Consider the following 20,973-nt stretch of genomic DNA (forward strand, 5'->3'; position numbering starts at 1 on the left):
AAGGTTTCTACATTTTTACTAAAAGTGCAACTCAAACATGTAAAAGAAATATCCATCTGTCAAAAGGATTAGGATTGTGGGGTTGGGAATCATAAGGAGTCAGGTAGTAGTAAGACAGGTAATGAGTTGATGTGCTAATCCACATCCTTCAAATTGGTCTATGGAGTGTCAGGGCCAGTTTTGTAAACTCCTGTTCTTCCCAGGCACATTTCCATTCAACATGCTTTTTGGAAGTGACTCAGGGAACCAAAAGCTCTCCATATTTCTGATTTTTTAAAATGGCAGTATTAGGCATCTTCCAGTCCTTGAAGGTGCTGAGATGCTGAGATCAAATGAACTCCTGACCACAGAAACTAGGAGTAGTGGCTGGCTTGATTCTGACTTCTTTTACAGAAAACTTTGGGTTCTTTGGGTGAAAAGCATTGTGTACATCAAGACACTAAACACTTGCCATGTTAACACTGACATTTTTTATTTATAATGCTCATTCTGCACAATGGAAATGTTAGCAAGTTTGCCAGGAGTTTTCTGCATCATGGACTTAAGCTTAACGCTAGCGAATGTTTCTAGGTTCCCCATAACTTATACTGGTATGAATCGGGTATAGCCTGTAAAAACTGCATGACTTAGCACCTTTCTTGTTGCAAACCGTTTCTCTGCCTTGCTAGGCAGAATGAGCATGTTTTCTGTCTGGGCCTGATCTGTTTGTCCTCAGAAACAGATGTTTTGTGAATGTATTTTTGGGGTTTGGTAGTCAGCTAAACAAATACATGGAAGAAATGTTAAGAATTGTTAAACACAAAGAGACTGCCATCTGCTTCAGGAAGCACTGAAAGCTTGAAACATACGTTGGAGGAGTATTGTTACGTATTTGGTTTGTCCTGGTACTCAGTCCTAAATAAATATTGTTGGCTAACGTTGGATCTGGAGACAGACAGACTTACGGGTTGTTCCTGCATACATTTTTAACAGCAGCATCAATGTTGAAAGGCTACAACATGGTGTTTTAGCTGTGAAACCAGTGTTCTTGCTTTCATAATAAACTCTGACTGCTTTGAATTCTCAGGGGCTAAGTTTACTGTGCTGTCTCAGCCTTTTACCATCTTCCCTGTCCCCATGGGAGCAAAGGCCAGCATGATCCTTGTTGTCATACTGAGTTCAGCAGCATCTGCATTCATCCTCGCTCTTGCACTCTGCTGGTTCAAGAAGAGCAAAAGCAACAGTAAGTTGGAAATACCCACTAAAATATATACTTACAGACTCTCAATTGTATTTAACAAATCTTCTGAGTGGCCACAACCGGATTCAGATGATGGCACTCAAAGACAGCCCTGAGAAGTTCAGTCATTAGCAGTATGGTTTGTAGTTCACATTTACACAGGTTTGTGCCTATCTGTTGCCTGAGTCCTGGATGGAAAAAGTACTAACTGTATGTGAAAATGATGAAAATCCGATTTCTATAGTGCAGGCAAGGAACTGAGAAATGGAGGAAATATTCACTATGATTTCAATGATCCATCCAAGCACTGCATTGTCCTGATGAAGGATGACAAAGCAAAATATCTTGCTGTGGTGAGGTTATGCAAAGCCTTGGAGCTGACCAGGGACCAGACACAGCTGCAGTGTGGATGTCAGAGAGGCAGCAGCACGGCCATGCTCACATCACACCATCAGCATCACAGGAGTCAAAGCAATAGTGGGAGGGCTTCAGCTTCTCTGGAGCTCTCCCCCAAGCAAATCCACACCTCTACTAATTTACCTTAAGGTTGTTTCCTTTTTAGCATTGATCTTAAAACAAATACAGCGACCACAAGGAGGCTTTCTCACTGCAGAAGGCATAAAGTTATTTGTGTAAGAGAAGAACTGAAGATAAAAAGATGTAACTGTGACTGTAACTGTTGGTGGTTTGATTGCCAAACAGCCTCCTCAAAGTGCTGGATATGTTGAAAGTTACTAATAACTTGGCCTTTCAGATATGCTAACTGAAGCTGGGACCTAGCCAAATGTACAGGTAACGAGTAGCGGAGGAGTAAATGCACATCCAAGCTAGTAAGACATCTCCACTCGTTTCAAGACCTTTTTACTAGATTTTCAAAAGTTTTGCTTGCAAGTAAGTTTGCAAATCCAGGCTAAAGGGTCTTTCTTCTAAACTGCACCATGAGCACTAACTGCAATAAGGTCTGAATTTCTAGTATTACTGAACATGGTAATAACATAAGGAAGGGTTCTACCCAAGACAACAGGGGGAATCCTAACAGCAAAATGTGAGATGGTATGAACATTCCACTTTGGGGCAGAAAGAACACTTCTAGGTTACCTGTTAATTCCCCAGCAATATATTGTTGCTTGAATTAATAATTGCTGCTGAGCTGAGGATGGACTGAGAGTGATGTGACTGTATGTTTCATTACAGCAACGAGGATGGAACAGGCTGATGTACAGCAGGCCAGTACCAAGGGACCCCGTAAACAAGTGCAGCCTCATGCAGCTCACATCCAGCCTTGCTACAATCAAGGAGAAAATAGAAGTGGTGTGCCTATAGCAGGAGGTGAGAGTGTAGTTCCACAATAATTCAAATTTTTAAACAGTTGAGTACTGAGAGTCATTTTAGGTCTGTTAAACTATAGGTTTGTATAGGATCAGTGACATAGTTCTTCTCAGAAGGTCTATCACTTTATTACCTCCTTGTCCTCCTTGGTATTTTTCTATATGTCATTTTATCTCCTTTTATACATGCAGTGTGAAACCTTGGCTGCACTGAAGGGAGCAGCATAATCCCTCTTGCCCTCAGTGAGTCCATGACTTCACCTAGTGTTTTTGGAGCAGGACAGCGACCAGCATTCCCAAAGCTCTGGAGGGATTTGCAGTCTGTGGAGGACTGCAGTGAGGTATGCTGGAGGTAGAAAAAAACCAAGCAGGGCTCATTTACATGGTCTGTGTTACCTTGAACCACTCGCTGGACCTTCATGCCATGCTTTCTGAGCAGTGAGCCCAAGCCAGCACCCCACAGCAGCTCCATTCCCACCCACCCTACTCAGTGACCCCCTTTACTCTCCAGGGACCTGCCACAAACACCCGTTTTCCGCACACCTCCTCGAGACTTGTCTTTTCATCATCTGCTGATCAAACACGACTTCTTCTGAGGTCATGGAAACGCAGACAGCCTCAGGGGCCTGTGGCTGGCAGCACAAAGCACTGGCTCCACTCTCTGCAAGTGTGAAATGTTCTTACAGGACTGGGTGGTGCGGTTGTTTTTTGTTGGTTTTTTTTTTTGTCTCACCTGCCAACAGCACAGATCTAAGGGCATTCGAATAACCCCGCTGAACCACCCGTTTATTCTGTTTTGGGAATTTCTTCTTCCTCCTCCTTCCCAAAGCCTGTGGATTACATAAGAGGCAGGAAGAGAGGAGCTGAAGTTTTATCTCCTTTTAATTAGCATCCATCACAAAAGCAGAGGGAGAGGGAGAAGGAGAGAGGAAATTCTGCAGTTTATGTGTTTTGATATTTGCTGTACTCCTCCAAAACACAGCGTTCAGCTGTGTGCCTTAGGATACATATCTGCTATAAATTCATTTTTTATCTAATTTGTCTGAGATCTAAGCTTCCTGTGGAGGTCTGAGATCAAAGGATCTGATTCTGTCTGATGTCGGCTCTGACACATAATGCGTGCTGACTTAGTTCTGTCTATAAACTCGCAGTGGGAGGCTGCCATTCTCCCTTGGCACCTTTACATAGTGAACTTTCATTTTGGCTGGGGAGGCTGACAGGTATAGCGTTGATTGGAGCCGTCGTGTAAATAATTCATGGAAAGATTTTTTTTTGTCAGAAAAAGGCAATCCAGCCACTTAAAGTCTTTTAGGAATAGTTGCAAGAAAAAAAAAAAAGATTCCCCGATAATGTTCAAATCTAAACAAGGGTAACAATATCTTAAGTGAATTTAATACATATGACTTGGAAATGTTTAATGTTTGATTTCCCCTTATTTAAAGTACTGTTGGCTTTGGAGAGAGAGAGGAAATCAGAGCTGCAGCCCTTTTTGTTTAGTTTTTGCTTTGTAGCTGTTGCCCCCATAAGAAATCCCACTTTTCTAATGCAATTAAGTGTTCGGAGACTTTGTTATTAATCACTACAGTAAGTCTTGCAAGGCAGAGTTTTTCTGTTTGGTAGGTGCTTATACAGTGTGGAGTCCAACGAAGGTCAGGGCCCTGGTTGTTGTCCCAGAACAAGTAGCTGAGGATGGAGATGAAGAAGAAAGCTGTATGCGTAGATGTGCAGTACTGCAGGGGAGAAGGGATCAAGATATTGCCTTGTCTGACCTTGGTGTAACAAAAAATCTCCTCAGATTCACATAATTATCTCTCTCTTGAATTAAATAACTTTTGATTGACTAACACAAGGCTAACAGAGCGGCACCTGGAGGTGAACATAGTGTTTCTTTTTTCTTTTTGCAATTTATTTGGCTGGTTCATCACCTTCACCATTGAAAAGCTGTATCCTCTAACAGCTCATATTTCCTAACTTCAACTTCCAGTCCTTTCAGGTAGTGTACCTGATTGATCCTTATCCTGAACTCCTTGGCCACCATTACCCAGAAACTGCTGTTGCATTCCTGAAGAGGCTGTCCATTCTGCAAATAGGGTGTGCATCCCTTGCTCCTAGATTGCTCCAGTCGGCTCCTCCTTCCTTTCTAAAAGTTTGTCATTTTCTCCACCTTTTACAAAATTTCATTGGAATAAATTTTAGTTTTAATTCCAAATCACTGGTGGAAACACTGAACATCTTCTGTTTTAGTGGTTGTGTCCAGTACTGCCAGGCACCCCCACCTCTGAGAATTGTCTCCCATATATTATCACGGCTTGAGCTCTGTCTGTTAGCTGGTACTTAATCCAGTTAATCGTGTGCTTTAATGATACTGAATAGTTTGTATTTAATTTTAAAAAATCAGGATATTTTAGATTACTATGTCATATAAATCTCAAGGCAGTATTTCATCCTTGAAACGGCTTATATCTAGAAAATATTTAGCTTCCTCCATTAATTCAAACTCATTTGAAAAGGCCTATTTTTCACAGTTGAAAATGGCACCTTTGAAGATGATCAATACATATCAGGAACTAAATGAAGCTTTGGTATAGGGGATCATGACCTGATCATCTTGTTTATGTCTATAAAGCAGAAAACTGAACCCAGCGATGTATGTAATTTGTACTTTAAAACAGCCAGCTATCTAATGTTAAAGGAATCTCAAGAAGGAAAACTGTTGCACACAGAAACATGTGTGGCTACTGAAATTTTTCTGACAACTTTCCAGTGAACTTCCAAAAGGTACAATCCTGAAATTGAAAGCTAGAGGTTGTACAAGTTGAATAAAAGCCAGCACTCTTCAACAGGAAAAGTGAGTACAAGCATAAAGTCATTGACATGCCTGTCAGAGTTCAAGGAGTCCCAGGAGCATCTGGATGATGCTTTTAGACATATGATTTAGTTTTAGGTATTCTTGAGAGGAGCAGGGAGCTGGACTCAATGATCTTTATGGGTCTTTTCCAACCTGAGACATTCTATGATTCTATGTTTCTATGAAAATGATTCCAGCAAATAGAGTTCCAATTAATACATTACAGAAAAGGGAGAAGAGAATGAATCTGGCCAGAAGGTCTGACGAACCACAGGGCTAAATGTCACAGGCTGCTAAGGGTTAAACTTCAAGGACAAACCTGAAAAATCAGGAGTGGTAACATTTTCTTGGTTCATTTGTGGTAAGGACCTATAATATATGCTGATGAAGGGACTACAGAAGCTGATGGTGTCCACTAACACATGAGTATAAAGGTTTGGGTCTGGACTGGTTTCATTTTATTTTCAGGGGGGAAGGGAGAGGTTTGCAAGAATTTTACAAATGTTTTTCAGCATCCAGATGAAGCAGGCTGCCAACCTTGCACTGAGGTGATAACACACCCTGTCAACTCAGAAGTCATCTGCTGTAACACTACAAGCAATTCTGCTTCTGTGGTTGATAAATGCTTGTTTTATTAAGATGTAAACATTTTTAATTTCCACATGAAAAATGTATAGTATATATTTTGTTTTTTCTGCATTTTTTCAATATAATTTTTTGATCAGCATTGCAGGTTACTGGCTCTGCCTTGAGTAGGATTCAAATGTTGGAAATCAAAAGTTCTACCTTACCTTATAGCCTGATTCATAGAGAGTTGATATATTTTATAGATGTGTAGTATTAAATTTATTAACAGTCTTAGCAATACATAGCTTATTAACCAGTTGAATTCTATATACTTTTATTATTGAGCATTCCCTGAAATACTTGTTAACCATTGGAAGATGTTCTAGAAGCTGTTAGTGTACCAATAAGAACAAACCAGCTGTTTTGGTTGTTTTATATTTATTTCTGGGAACAGCTCACGGTTGTTTGGTTTTAACAACTTGTTTCTGTCAACTAAAACTTGTTGCCAGTTGTAATTATTTCTCCAACAATAATTGCTTTTTCATTAATGTCTTTAACATGCAGTAAAGGCATCGAAGGGTAAGGAACACAATGGTGGGGTCTGACAATTATTGTAAAGCACAAATAAGTCTTGCTTTCACAGATATGGAAGGAACTGGAGCAGTAGGATGTGCCCCAGGACAACTGGAGGAGCTGAACCTGCAGCCCTGTGAACCCAAGCCAGTGAGAAAGATGAGCACTGTGCAGCGTAAGACAGGTGACAGAGACACCCTTGCTTCAGCTAGGAAAAGTGATAGTCACCAACAGCTATATGGAGGAACATCTCCTGGTGACTCTCTGCAACTTCAGCAGCCAGCTGTCCCGGGATGCTCCAGCCAGAAGGATGCTCCTCAGCCTTCAGCTGGTTACAAGAAGGAAAGAGAGATGTCTGAAAGGATGCCCAACCATCAGAATGATGTCGGAGAGCATGTTGCTGTGGTAGCAGCAGAGGTGTAAGAGAAGTGATGTGAGATGGTGGACCACTGACAAAGCAGACTTTGCCTCATAGTCAATGGGAAGCAGAGTCTCTTGTCTCTGTGGTCAGAGAAAAACAGACACATATTGGCACAGGGAGCCAGACGGCCACACGTACAAATGAACCCCTTGGATCTGCAGCCAGCTGGTAGACTCTGGCCATGTCAGTGTTGACCTTTCTTAGCTTCTAAAACAGGATGGGTGCATTAAAATTGCCTGTTGAGAACAGTCCTTCTGACACCTCTAAAACTCTCTCCAAGTGTTGTTTGGGGGAGTGTTAGATGGCTAACCAGGTCAGCTTTGAGATTACATCCAAAAGCATTCAGGGATTAGCCTACCAATTAACAGTCCAGATGATTGGATTTCTGACTCTTTAATATACCAGCACTGATGTAGTTCTTAGTGTCTAGAACAATGCTGATCGGTATGTATGCATATATATAAATATATATATGCAAATCTATACGAATTTTCCCATTTCTTCCAATCATGCCTTTAGTTTTGTGTGCATAAATCTCTTCCTTTTTCTGAGGAAAAAACAAACGTATTCAACTTTCGTCTCATTGTGACTTGAATAAGTGCTTCTATTCCTCCTTTGTGAAATCTGTGTTGGTTTTTGTTGATTTTTTAAAATTTCTTTTAAATCATTTTGCTGAGTTAAATCTTCACCATGGCATTGTTTTCAAACAGCCTTAAATCACTGGCTTGTTATGAACATTACTCTTTATGAATGATAATAATAACGTTGATGTTCTTTGGTTGCTCAGAGAATTCCTGTGTTTTGCTTTACTGAGCTGGAAGATGAGGAACTTTATTATGCCCTCTCTGTACCATAAAATTCTTGGTTGCAAGGTGTCCTGGTGGCACAAGATAAAATTTATATTCCTCTGCAGGAAAAATACTTCATCAGGAAGATGAGGTTTCTGACCAGATCAGCAGGGGAAGAGAAGGTAAGAAACCTTGATCTGAAAAAAAACCCACCCAAACAACCAGAAACCAGTTCACTTCAAGTTGAAGGAGATAAGGTGCAGATTCTTGTCAGTGAGCTACGTGGTTCTCTAAGCACAGAAGCATGCTCACCAGCATTGGTTTATACACTATGGTGTGTTTATAAGCATCATTTTCAGGTGTAATCAGATGGATTCCATGCTGAGCTAGGCTTCTGCCTGACGGCACAGGAGCTTTTCTGGCTTAAGACAGTTGAGGATGAGGGTCTTACATTATCAAGTGCAACAGATCAGCATTTCTGACCTCTTCCATGGTATGGAAAAGCAATTTACTACAGTTCTGCAGAGGCCAAAATAGTGGTTTATATGAATCAACATGGTAGATCCCTAAGTCTTGTGATTCAGGGTCCGAATAAAAAATTATACCTTGCAGAGACATCCAGGTTTGGTGAAATGATTTGGAGACCCTTCCCTTCCTTCACAGCTGATATCAAGTCTTAGATACTTTCATGTGGTAGGATAATTCCTTTCCTCTCTGCAGAACTACAATTCCTCCCTCCCCTAAACTCCGCTCCCCTCCAGTAATTCTACGCATAGTAAGTGACTCTATCACATCCAAGCAGTGTGGAAGCAAATAATATATAATTACAAATGTCAGAATGTATGCAAATAATATGCAAATAATAGTGAATGTAAATTATATGCAAACATTATACAATGAAGCCTTCTTTTGGGGGAAAAATCAGACATACTGGAAACAGTTAAGGGCTTTAATTAATCCTTTAATTCATAATCCTTGCATTTATCCATACTTTGTTTACAGAATAAGTAATGTCTTGCATGTATAGACTTCTAAAGGCATAAGCAGGGCTAAAAAATCTTTGATTGCAGCATTGTTTCTCTTGATTTCCCACACTACTGTACATTAATTGGGTGAGTGGTGGACCATGGGGAAGCAGTGGGGAGAAAGTGAAGCAAAAACTAATGAAAAATTAGTGCAAACAAGAAGTGAATCCTGAATAAATAAGAGATTTAGGGGAACCTGTTTATCAGGAAAAAAATCACTGTAGTGATGAGAGAGAAAGATGTGACTGAGACTTCGTGGTTGAAGAACATGATTAAAAATGAGATGGTATCTTTTCCAAAAATAATTGGTTCTAGACTGACTTCAGCAACACTTGGATTAAATGGGATTCTACTGCTTTGTGGCTGATGGAGGTCCACGTTTATTTTGAAAATTTTTCCATCTAGACAGGCAAAGGAAAAAACCAGCCTCTTGCTCTTACAGGCAATGTATGGTTAGATGAACAGACATACCCAGACTGCTCCAGGATGTCCTGGGCAGGGCAAGGAAAGAGAACACACATCTCATGTCCCAAGCCAGAAGCTTCATTTTACAATAGTTTGAATATCAGCTTGGCCTATAGAACACCTTCATGTCATTACTGCCTTGCCATCAGAACTTTTGGTGATCTTGCTCAAGATTCTTAGTCTTTACATTGTTGAGTTCTCCTTAATCCTTACACTATAATTAGGGCAACAGTGGCTTCCACCTTTGCATGGACTTTTTACGGATAAATCCATGTGTTGAAATGCTCCTTGATAAGAAGATATTATACATTCCAAAAGGCAATGTGCGGGCAAGACAGTAGGGATGGAATGGAAGAAACCAGAGGAAGAACCCACAGTGTGATGCGGGTTACCCACGAGGAATGGGGTGCCTTGATAGACTTGAGGTTGTTAAGACTTCTGGGCCAACTGCAAGGCGTTCATCTGAAAGGAGTTCACTTGTTTATACACTCAAAGTCCAGCTTCTGCAAGGACACATGAAAAGGCAGCATCAGGATGTCAGCTCAGCTTTTCAAAGAAACCTATAGGCATGCTGTGGCAAAGACTTGTGCTCTAGCTCAGCCCACATTCAGGCCAGCCCTGCAAGGGACATTAAGCCCTTTCAGCACATCTACTTAGGCTTAGCAAAGTGCTAACTTCCCCACACTGAACACCAAGGAAGCCTTCAATGTGCAGGCCAAATGAATGTAAAAGTCTCTGCATCTGCCTGTGCAGATCCATCCTCCGAGACTCAAAGTCTTTCTTGACCATCTTGTTAAGTGTCAGTGAAATTTGACAAGTTTGATTCCACTGCAGACAACAGCAAAATTTTAATGAAGTTTGCTAGATTTGGGGTTTCCACCTGCTAATCTCTTCCTGTCCCATCTCCAATAGCACTTGAATTCAGTTAATTGTTATAAATAGGAGGGTAGCTGAAAGGATGCCTTGTTCCTAACCAGGCTCTCAAGGCTTGTCTGAATTCCCAGACTATGTATGGTCAAAATTGTTCTTCTTCCTTTTTATCCTCCACCCCCCACCCCATTTTGTGGACGTAGTATTTTCTCTTCTTATGTCTGAAGTAGAGGAGTGCATTACAGACAAATTTGCCTAAGGCTTTGGGCCACAGTTGATGAGACTTCACAAAGATACAGGAACAGGCACACCGACAGAAAAAAGAAAGCCTGTGAAAAATTAAAATGACAAGCCTGGTTAGGGAGCAGAGATAACTGGTGATGTAGTAAAATTAATTACAGTCTAGGTTGAAGGAATTGTGTGCCTAAGACAAAATTAAAAAAAAAAAAAAAGAAAAAATAGAAACCAAATAACAGCAATGAGATTATAAACCCTTTCATCATCTCTATATGGTATAACTTCCAATCCCTATTTATTATGACATTTATTATGGCATTTATTTCTATAGGATGAGAGGTATAAATGGCAAATAAAGGAGGCAAGTGTCCGGTCAGAAGGCTTTTTTGTGATCTTCTGATTCTGGAATGAATAGACTTAATAAGAGTGAAATTAAACTCAAAACCAATCTTCAGTGCACTAGAAACTGTGTGAGAAAACCTTCACTGGATTGGGAAAGCTGCATGATGCAACACTCCAAGGGTGGTTATGGGTATCTCCTGGTTATACAGATTCACAGGCTTCTTAGATTTATTTTTTTTACAATCATTATGCATTTGCCAGGACTTGAAATTATTCCAGCTTTGTACCTACTAAAAGGTGAGAAACATTGAGTGATGATTTGTTGATCAACATAAAGACAATTGGAAGAACAAAAGCCAGGCCCTACCATAGGGTCATTCCAAGATTCAAGAACGTAGCAGCCAAGGGTGTTTGCACAGGGATTTCTATGGTGTGTAAAAGCCATATGCTTTTTGGGGGGATGGGGACAGGAGGTGGGTGCTACCTGAGATATAAGATTTCACATATTAGGTGACATGACAGGCTGCAGTGAGGGACAGTGAAGTTCCTAGGAGCATGAGGTCAGCCTAGGAAGCACCTTTGGTAGGTATCACAGTTCTTTTTCACTGGCTCAGACCTCTGTGTGTGTGTGTGTGGAGGTCTGGAGCTGCCAAGAAACTACCAACAATCTTCTACTCTCTCACCAAGGCATTTCAAAATTTTCAGTTTTGAAAGAACAAAATAAAACTAGAGCAACTATTTCATTAGTGAATTTTCTGAAAAGGAAAATAGAAAGACATAGAGAAAGTTTTCTTTTTTAAACTGGAAATTGAAATGGCTTTTGAAGGATGGTTGTTTGGGGAGATATTTACACTCTCCTTTTGCTTTCTTTTTGGTTTATTTATTTTTCCTTTCCTCTTTTCTCTTTTCTTTCACATTCTGACCAGCAAAGACAAGGAAAAATGTAGGGAGGAAGGAAAGAAAAAAAGTAATAAAAAGACACAATGGTCCCAAACTAATTGAAAAATAAAATAAAAATAGCTTAGTTTGTCCCTAGCTTTATGCTTAAGGTGAATACTTTGGCAACCTCACCCCACCCCCCAAAACTGGAAAATTATGTGAAAGAAAAATCTGACTCTACCTAAGCTTCTGTTCCTCTCTTTTGGTCTACAGATCAGTGAATCATTTTCTCCTAAAATACTCCCAGCATGCTGTCAACTTTGCTTCAGATGTTTCAATTCAAAGCTTCTTCCTCACTTTACAAGCTGAATGAAAAATAGTCCCTACTGCCGATGAACCTGGCTCAATCTGCAGTTGTAAACAAAGGCTATGGCAGAAGAAGGCCATGAACATAAGCTAGGTAAACCTCTGAATAGCTTCCATATTGCATTGAACCAGACCCCTCATACTGAGGACTGCCTGTGCTGGATATTTGAGGAAGGGTATAAGAAAAGGGGAAAATATGAAATGAACCTCCCCTGGATTTTATTTTAAGCAAGAAAAGACTTTCTGGTTATAATGGTTGCTCCTAATGGCCATTGGGTAGACCTGTTGTCCCTAAGCATTCTCTGAAAGTGTGCCATTAATATCATGTTACACCAAATTATGTATATCCCATGTGAAAAAGCAAGTTTCTTCTGCTTTTATTTTAAATGTTCTGCCTGATATTTTCCAGGTTTTGTTGCAGGACAAATAGGGAATAATGCTTATTCACCTTGCTTTTCCAGATGTCCCCACACATTTTTTGTTGCTTTCCAAGTTCTGTGGGAGTCCTGTGGGACACAGGGATCTCACTTAAAATTCAGCTGAACAGATAAGGGGTAGTACCTCACAGGAAAAGAAGAAAAGGAGAATATATACTCAGTCCTCCTGCAAGAGACCTCCCTCTTTCTTGCTTTGTGCAGTTAAACCTCATGGAGGTAGATGCTGACTAGGACTCTGACTTTTGCTCCTCAATTAGAAACCTCAGTTCAGGTGGAAAAAAGCTTTTAATACTAAACCCAGCCACTTTAACTTGGGATCACTAGGGAAAGAAGAAAACCAGAAACAGGTGACACAGCCAAGGCATGGGAGCGGATCTCCTCAGCAGCGCTGTGGAAGATGCACTCCAGCCGGATGGAACGGCGTATGTCAGAGCGGAGCGGCATGTGAGCTGAGCATGGAGCATGCACTGAAATGCTCTGCTGCTTCGGGTGTAGGTCACCCCATTCATTCCCCACTAGGTCATTTGTCCATACCCAGGGACGTTAGGTGTGGTTGGATTAATTGGTGCCTTCCTCCTGATACACCTCTCTGTTCCGAAGTACATTAAAGATGAAGCCGGTGCCCAAGACACGCCAAGTCTCACAGCCGTCAAAGGGAATGATGCTAAAAATATCCCACCCTTGCTTCCCACCCACCTCCCACCCCCCCAACTGTCTCTCTATGTCTAGGTGCTGACAAAAGTTATTTGTCATATTCCCTTCATTCGGTGAGTGACAGGAGACTGGTGTCAAGTGAGAAAATGAAATGTAAATTTTATTAAACACCTTCTCATCTCTGTGTATCAATCCAGATTCCAGCCTAACACAGCAAATCAAATCCTGTCTTCACCAGGCCTGAGGGCACACAAAGAATCATTTCTCCTTAATACCATTCCCTCCTAGTAAAATATTTTTCTGTTTAGTAAATGAAAATTTAAAATGCAAACCCTATTTTAATCCCAGAGAAAAGATGTGCATTGCAGGGAGAAGGATGCTACATTTCATTCTGTTATGCCTCCTGCTTTCTTCTTGTTTTCAGACACCACAGCGATGATTAGCTGAAGCATAAATTCCAACTCCCTTTTAAGACTTGCCCATCGGGACTTTTTATCTTCATGTCCACCACTGGGCTTAGTAGCTTACTAGTCCAAAGATGATTCAGTATCCACTTGTTTAATCTAAAATTGCATGGTAAATTATATGATATACTGAAGTCTGAAACACTATTCCCCAGTGAATGGCATCAAAAGTTCTTTGCTGTGGGTCCTAATACCTCTATTTCTCTGACGATGAGTGCCATGGTCCACTGTGACAGGTGAAATTGTCAGGAAGGGAAGCTTTCAATTCAAGGTTTCTTGCTGTTGAGCAAAATCGTGGTTTCTTTGACTTCCTTGATACGCACAGACAGAGCATAAAAGAATTTGCTGATTTCGATAACAGTGTGAAGACATTTATATGTTTATCTGGGCTGTGTAGAGGTCAAAATTAGGATGAAGACAATACATACATGAGATAAACCCTGAACACAAGACACATTTTCCTTTGCTCCCAAGAGGTGGCACTGAAGAATATTTTTATGCAAGTCACTGATCAACCAGCCCTCCACCTTACTGCGTGAAGCTGGAAGCACCGGACCATTGCTCTCCAAGACACTCAGTGGAGGAACAAAACCAAGACCGCCTACCTTTCATCTACACTCATTACTCCTAATTATTAAAAGTTAGGTGTCTATTCTAATCTAATTCTCCTTTGCTTCTGGTTAATACCGTCAGATGCACTCAGGAGGGTGCTTTGCTTTACTTTTCGTACACAGCTATGGCAGGGCAGGCTGAATCACCCTGCAGAAGAGCCTGTTTCTCTGCAGGTGTTACCTGAATAACTTGGATGAGGTGCTTGGCTTCTAGCCTTTTTAAGCAGGCTTTTCAGCTTAACCTGGTGATGCACATCCTACGTCCAGTGGGGTCTTTCACTGAGCAGTTCCCAACTCATCAAGAGTTATTTTCTAATAGGAAAAGTACAGTGAAGTGCATAAATCCTGCATAAGATGTTCTGTGGCAGTTTTTCCCTCCTCAAATAGTTCCCTGCTCTGTGATTGTCCCTCTTAGTAGTAATTCATCCAGTACCATCTTATGTTGGAAGTGAGGATCTTGGGATTGCCTGGTTTCCCCACCTGAGGCAGCCCCTAAGAGGTTACAGGGGTTCAGGTTTTTGGTCATCTCATGCTCCTAGGAGATAACCATGAGGTCAGTCAAGGTTCCCATCTCGCACATCCTACAAATATTGCCTGCAGCACTCCATTTCAAGGAGGCTGAGGGTCTATGCAATCCTCCAAAACTCTGGAAAAAATTGTGATAATCCTAAAGAAAATGTTTTCATAATTAAAAAAAATACCCACAACATCTCTGGTATTCTTTTTTAAATTCAGGTTTTCCCTTCAAAGAGAAACAGTAGATTCTTGCTAGCTCTAATGGCTGCTTTTGCTAACCCCTTTTGGAGGCAAAGATGCCATGAAGCAGGGAATAGTTAAGCAACTCACTAAAGCTTGCACTAGGAACAAGTGGAAATGAAATCAGAAAAAGCACCCGTTTCCCTTGGCTATCTGTCCTCAGAAAAATTCACGACACCATTGCTGTTATCTAAGCCTGTTTCAGAGAGAAAAATGGAGACAGGTAACACTGAGAAAGTAATGCAGCTTATGCATTAGGTTGGATATCAGCTGTCCTCAGTTCAAGTCTGCATCCTGCCACCAATTCCCCTCTCTGACCTTAGGCCACTCATTTAATGTCTCTGCCCCTCAGCTCCTCGCATGCAAAATAGAATGCTAATACAGCTTTTCTCCATACCTCAGTCCACTTTGCCCACTCAGGCTTCAGGGTCCTCAGCACTGAGACTGTTTCTTATTAATTATTTTCCAAGTGCAGTCCAATCCTGGCATCCTGGTTGCCATTGAAACCACCCTTGAAACAAAAGAGTAATAGTGGTGATAGTAATAGTGATAGTAACAGAAATAGAGATAGAAATAGAAATGGAAAGAGAAAGAGGAAGAGAGAAATAGAAATAAGAACAGAAATAATAAGTGCACCTAAACTGGTTTCACTTGCAAGGTGCTGATGGTTAAAGGAAAAAAAAAAAAAAAAAAAAAAAAAAGGAAAGTGCAGTCCATGCAGAAGAGCTGTCATGTCACACAAATTGTCAGCTTCCCTAATATCACCAATCCCTCCTCCGCCTCACCAACTTAAATTCTCCCATGCCTCAAGGTAGACGGCTGTTGGGACTCGGCGCTCTAGATACATCCACACCGGAGATCAGTCATTTCACACTGCCAGTGGGCTTCTTTACTATTCTAATACAGAACCGATTGCACACTATGACTAATAATGTTGGCTGTATGAAAGAATTATTTATATAGAGACTGAGAAAGGCCTCCTTGGATTTCCAGACAGGACAGTCTTGATTTGGAGAGAGCAAAGCATAAAATAACTTCAGGGCCATTTCAGGCTGCCGTAGTCTGCCGGAGACAAGCTGACAATTGGTGCTTGAATTTGAGGCTGCAGATGTACGTGCTCTGGCAAACTCCCTTCCCTCATACCCTAGAGTACCCCATCCTCAGAAATAAAAAGGGACACCTAGTGAATGCCAGTCAACACAAGCTTATGGAAAACAGGTCCTGTCAAAGTAAACCGATAGCTCTTTTTCTGACGAGATTACAAGTTTAGTTGATAAAGATAGCGGTATGCAAGCAATAGGCGTCTGTGAGGCATCTGACTTGGTACACCACGACATTTTGATTACAAAACTGGGGGGAAAAAGCACAAAATTAACACAGTACACCTTAAGTGGATTAAGAATAGGCTGGCAGCCTCAAAACGTGTTTATAGAAGTCACTGCTGAGTAGGTTTGATTCTAGTCCGGTCACAGAGGGATCAGGTTTTGCCCTGATGCTATTGTAGCAATGTTTTTTCTATAAACACGAAGATAATCTAAAAGTTGGTAATCAGCCAATTGGCTAGTGAGATGGAGGTTCAGGGGATGATAAATAAAATAAGAGGACAGATCCCTTATGCTGTGCGATCAGTGGATCAACCATGCAGACAAACGAGATACATTTTATTGTAATGATAGAAAAATTACACTTAAGTATATGGCTTTATTTACTAGGCAGTTTCTCTTCTGACAGCTGGTGACTGAAAACAGCTTGTCATCATGGTAGGTAATAACTAAAGATGATTTTCGTCAGGATAAAGGTCTTACAAAGGAGCTAATGTTGTTTTTTTGCATAGACACAAAGCTTTTAAATAAGAAGAGGTTGCTTTTATTCTAGGATTTATAGTGCTTCTGGTTTTGATGTCTACAGTTCAAGAAGTTGTTTATAATTTTGCAGAGGGTTTGCAAAGGAAACACAGGTGGGGAAAACACTTTGCATAGTAAAAAAAGGAGGGATTTAAAACCAGCTGAAAATTAGGTGCCCAGTGTAAATTTGTCAATTAGGCTTTTGCTGTAACCTGCAATGGGTACCTGCAGAAGGTGTGTCACTTTATATCTCTTACTCTTATCTTAAAGTGCAATAAAACACCTCTGAAAGTGCTGATCTTATGACATGGTCACAGTCTAAAAATACCTGTTGGTCAAAGAGAATTTTGGAAATAACTTCTATTGCACAGACAAAAAATGGTAAGCCAAGCAAATTCAGAGTGGAACTACTGGGATGTGAAGGGTGAAGATATTGGTAAATAGTTTAGTAAGGGAGGAGGTGATTTTGGGAGACCCTTCCTTCAGGCACACTCACCAAAGGTGTCTGCAGCATCTTTGCACCCACCATCACCCTTGATCACAGACAGAAGAGCACAATGGGATCCCTGAGGATTTCCTCTGGCTCCTGGACTGGCCCAGCAATCTCCTTTTGTCATTCAGAAGATGGCTCATCCCTCTTCCTTTTCCCATCCCGCTTAGTTTTCCCAAGATCCTGGAAACTGGAGGAGAGCAGGAAGTGTTGCTGGACAAAAGGAGGATACTTCTTGCAACATAGGTGGTGGGGGACATAGAGGGAGGAAAGAGGGACGAGAGGCTGTGTGCAGCTTCATCCTTCACCCTGGGAGATGTGTGCTGAAGTGAGGCAATGCCTCATCCTGCAGCAGCAGGGAGAAAACAGGAGAGCACCCAGGAAAGGAAGCAGGGCAGCAAAGAACAGCTCTGACACCACTTCCCAGTCCTCTTTATACATCCAGAGCTGATTCAGCCTTCTAATATTAAGAAAAATCCCATGTAATTAAGCCTTTCATGCCTGATTATCTCATCTTACAAATCTTCGGTAAACAATCTTTGAAAACTGCATTATTAGGAAGCTAAGGCATGTTTTTGTCATGAGTCTCAGGACTTGCTCCTCACAAGGTTCCTCTCAGTGTGAGATGTTCCCAGTGAAGTGCCAGATGCTGCCTCTGAAGAAATGACAAATGTAGGAGCAGCCACCTGTGACTGACATTGTGCTGACTCCACAGCCCGTCCAAGTCCATGAGGTACCTTCTCTGGACATGCAGGTTTAGATAAGGTCTAGAAGGTAAATGGAGTTAATTTACAGCTTATGTTTATACAAATTCTCTTTCAAAGTCATCGGCTAGGTTAGCTCCTTTCCAGATCTATGGAGTACAAACAATTGTGAAACACAAACTGTGATACCAAATAGTTTTGCAACTCCAAAAATGCAGCTGTAAATAACTTTCCACTTTTGTAGAGTTTATAAGGACTATGTCTTCTCCATTGAGCATTGTAATGGACAGACTGGAAAGCTTGAGCTCAGATACAAACTTGCTTTTCAGATGAGCTCTGGCCTTAGTCTGTTCAAATGGAAAAAAATTAGAAAGACTCACTTTCATTAAGCCATCAAATTCCTCCTCTGCTCTACCAAGACATGACATATATAAGGCTTATTAACATTGCTTAATAAAATAGGTGTATTACAAGGGTGATTACAGATTGGTATTATATTCTTGTATTACGGTTGCTGCAGAGGCTAAGCCAGTACTGCTCTAATCTTAATCACTGTGGATATTTCAGGAATAAAAAAAAACCCCAACACTATCCTTAAAAAACACTGCACATATACTCCCCACACCTCTCAGGATGCTTGGCTCAGTGAGGGAAATATCCTTCTTGTCAAGGTTTATTTATTGGTTTATAATATTCCTGGGTTGCATAATAGAGAGATGTCTACTAATACTCTAGAGAAAGCAGGATTTCTCATGAATTTTATACCCATAATTTCCTTTGGGAAGTGCTGAGTATGATACCTCCTGAAGGACTCTGTGGAAAATTCATGTAAATAAGGCAAAATGGATTCATGGCTCCAGCCTGCAGTTATCCTGTGAACAGTGTTTTGTGAAACGAAAGCACTGAAGGCTTAAAACATGGACATTTTCTTTACACACAATGGGCCATGGTGCATTAAAAGGACTGGCTGGTGCCTGCTCAGGGTATTCACAGAGATAAAAATTTGCCTTTCTGGCACTGCACTCTGCACTTTGCCATGATGAATGCACATTCAGTTTGGGCTAACAAAAGTCCCTAGACCTTATCCATGAAGGACCTTCTAATAGCACCATCATCTTGCATACTGCATGCTTCATATACCCTCTGCTTATACCTTCTGATCAGGGGGGGGTGTCGTTTGGTGTATAATTATATTGACCTCTACAATGATGCTTCTTGAACTTGCACCTCCATGAACCCATCGACGGCTTTGAAAGTTCATCAAAAGCAAACTTCATTAACCCTGTACAGCCAAAACCTCTGCTGCCTGTACCAACCTCTGCTGGTGAAGAACAGCTAGTGCTGCCCTGGGCAGGCTGTCAGCACTGACAATGCAATTCTGCTTTTCTAATGTCCTTTCCTAACAAGAATATCCACATTATCTCACAGATACAAATGAAGCTAGGCCCACAGTTTGGTGTGGACAATCCAAGGAGAGGTGAAGTTCATCAGTTTGCTCAAAGGCAGACAGAAGAAAGGTAGAAAAAAACCCCAGAAGTTATGGGTTTCAGAGCATTAACCAGGATTTCTGTCATTCTGCTTGGCATCACCCTCATTTAAATCTCCTTGTAGGAGAAAGGCTTGCAGTGTTATATATCTTATCTACGTAGCTGGTGAAGGGTGTAGAGAACAAGTCTGATGAGGAGCAGCTGAGGGAACTGGCTGGGGTTTTGAAAGGAGGCTGTAGCAAGGTGGGTGTCAGTCTCTTTTCCCAAGCAACAAGTGATAGGATGAGAGGAAACGGCCTCAAGTTGCACCAGAGGAGGTTTAGATTGGCTATTAGAAAAAATTCTTCACTGACAGTCTTGTCAGACAGTGGAACAGGCTGCCCAGAGATGTGGCTGAGTCACCATCCCTGGAGGTATTTAAAAAATGTGTAGGTGTGGTGCTTAGGGACATGGGTTAGTGGTGGACTTGGCTTTACTGAGTTAACAGTTGGACTTGATTCCCTTAAGGTTTTTTTCCAACCTAAATGATTCTATGACCTTTCCTTTCTGACTTCGCGCTGATAACTGGAATTACTATGGAAGATACTGATGTTCCACGCTAGAGCCCTAAATAAGGATGAACAAAATGTTTAACTTTCTTATTTTGATGGAAAATTAAATATTTGGCTAAATTTTAACAGTTTCACAGACTGTCTGTCTTCCTCAAACGTCTTTGTTTTAAAATTTTCTTTGAAAAATCTAATGCCCCAAGCTTTCAATGATCCTCTGGACACCAATATTTTTTGAAGGCATTGACCAAAGTTTTATGTTTTCTAGTATTCTACAGACAAAAATCCTTCTGCTGTGTTAAAGGCCACTGAAATGGGTGTGTAAGGGGAAGCCATGGACTATGCACTGTCTGGGACATGCACTGTTGGCTTGACTGGGAGAGCTGGGGACATGTCCTTTTATGAAAAGACATAGAAGTTTCTGTTATTGGTAGGAGTCTACTCACTGACATCTTGTCTGCTGAATGCAGGTGCAAACATTTTCATTGCTTAGTCTGAAGTTTGTGTGTCCACTGGGTGCATGAAAAGAAGTGGTTTGTCTTTCTTCCTTATCTATTCAGTCTGTAGATGCACCCCCATCAACAGAAATGGCTGATTTTCTTGACATATATATCATCAGGCAGGATGTCTCACATGATTGCTTATTTCTCCCCACCTTCCCCAAATTGGGAAAAAATTTAAAAAAAGACTGAATGGTATAGATTCAAGAGCAAGGGGCACATTGTGAATTGTACAAAGGATGTATCAAAGGAGAATTTCTTTCAGGAGGAATCATATTTCTACTTTTTGCTAAATAGTCTTCCACTTTAAAACCAGGCAAAGTACAGACAGGTCTTCAGCTTCTGGAGCAGAGCAATACTTCCATAACTGCTGTAAAAATAGCTATAAAAGATAAAAATTAAGAAGAAAAACTCCTATCTAATTTTTATTTTATTTCAGGAAATCTAAGAGAGACCATGAAATTAATAAGTGACAATTCCTACTGAATTTTACACAAGTATTTGATATTGCTGTATGGACAAAAAGTCACAGCTGATACATTTTGGTAGG

General features: G+C 40.9%; 1 protein-coding gene across 3 annotated transcripts in view; it reads left to right on the top strand.

Annotated features, from left to right (window-relative positions):
- The window catches only part of PKHD1 (PKHD1 ciliary IPT domain containing fibrocystin/polyductin), a 280,766-nt gene extending 270,285 nt beyond the window's left edge, over window positions 1-10,481 (top strand). For all 3 annotated transcript variants that reach the window (XM_056343184.1, XM_056343183.1, XM_056343185.1), the window contains 3 exons: window positions 1,067-1,222; window positions 2,414-2,548; window positions 6,606-10,481. In XM_056343184.1, coding sequence (XP_056199159.1) covers window positions 1,067-1,222; window positions 2,414-2,548; window positions 6,606-6,958 — 644 coding nt within the window. In that variant the 3' untranslated portion in view covers window positions 6,959-10,481. The remainder of the gene's footprint in view (window positions 1-1,066; window positions 1,223-2,413; window positions 2,549-6,605) is intronic.
- The last annotated feature ends 10,492 nt before the right edge of the window (window positions 10,482-20,973 follow it).

The sequence above is a fragment of the Falco biarmicus genome, chromosome 6 (genome assembly GCF_023638135.1).
Source record: "Falco biarmicus isolate bFalBia1 chromosome 6, bFalBia1.pri, whole genome shotgun sequence".
In the NCBI taxonomy this organism is placed as follows: domain Eukaryota; kingdom Metazoa; phylum Chordata; class Aves; order Falconiformes; family Falconidae; genus Falco; species Falco biarmicus.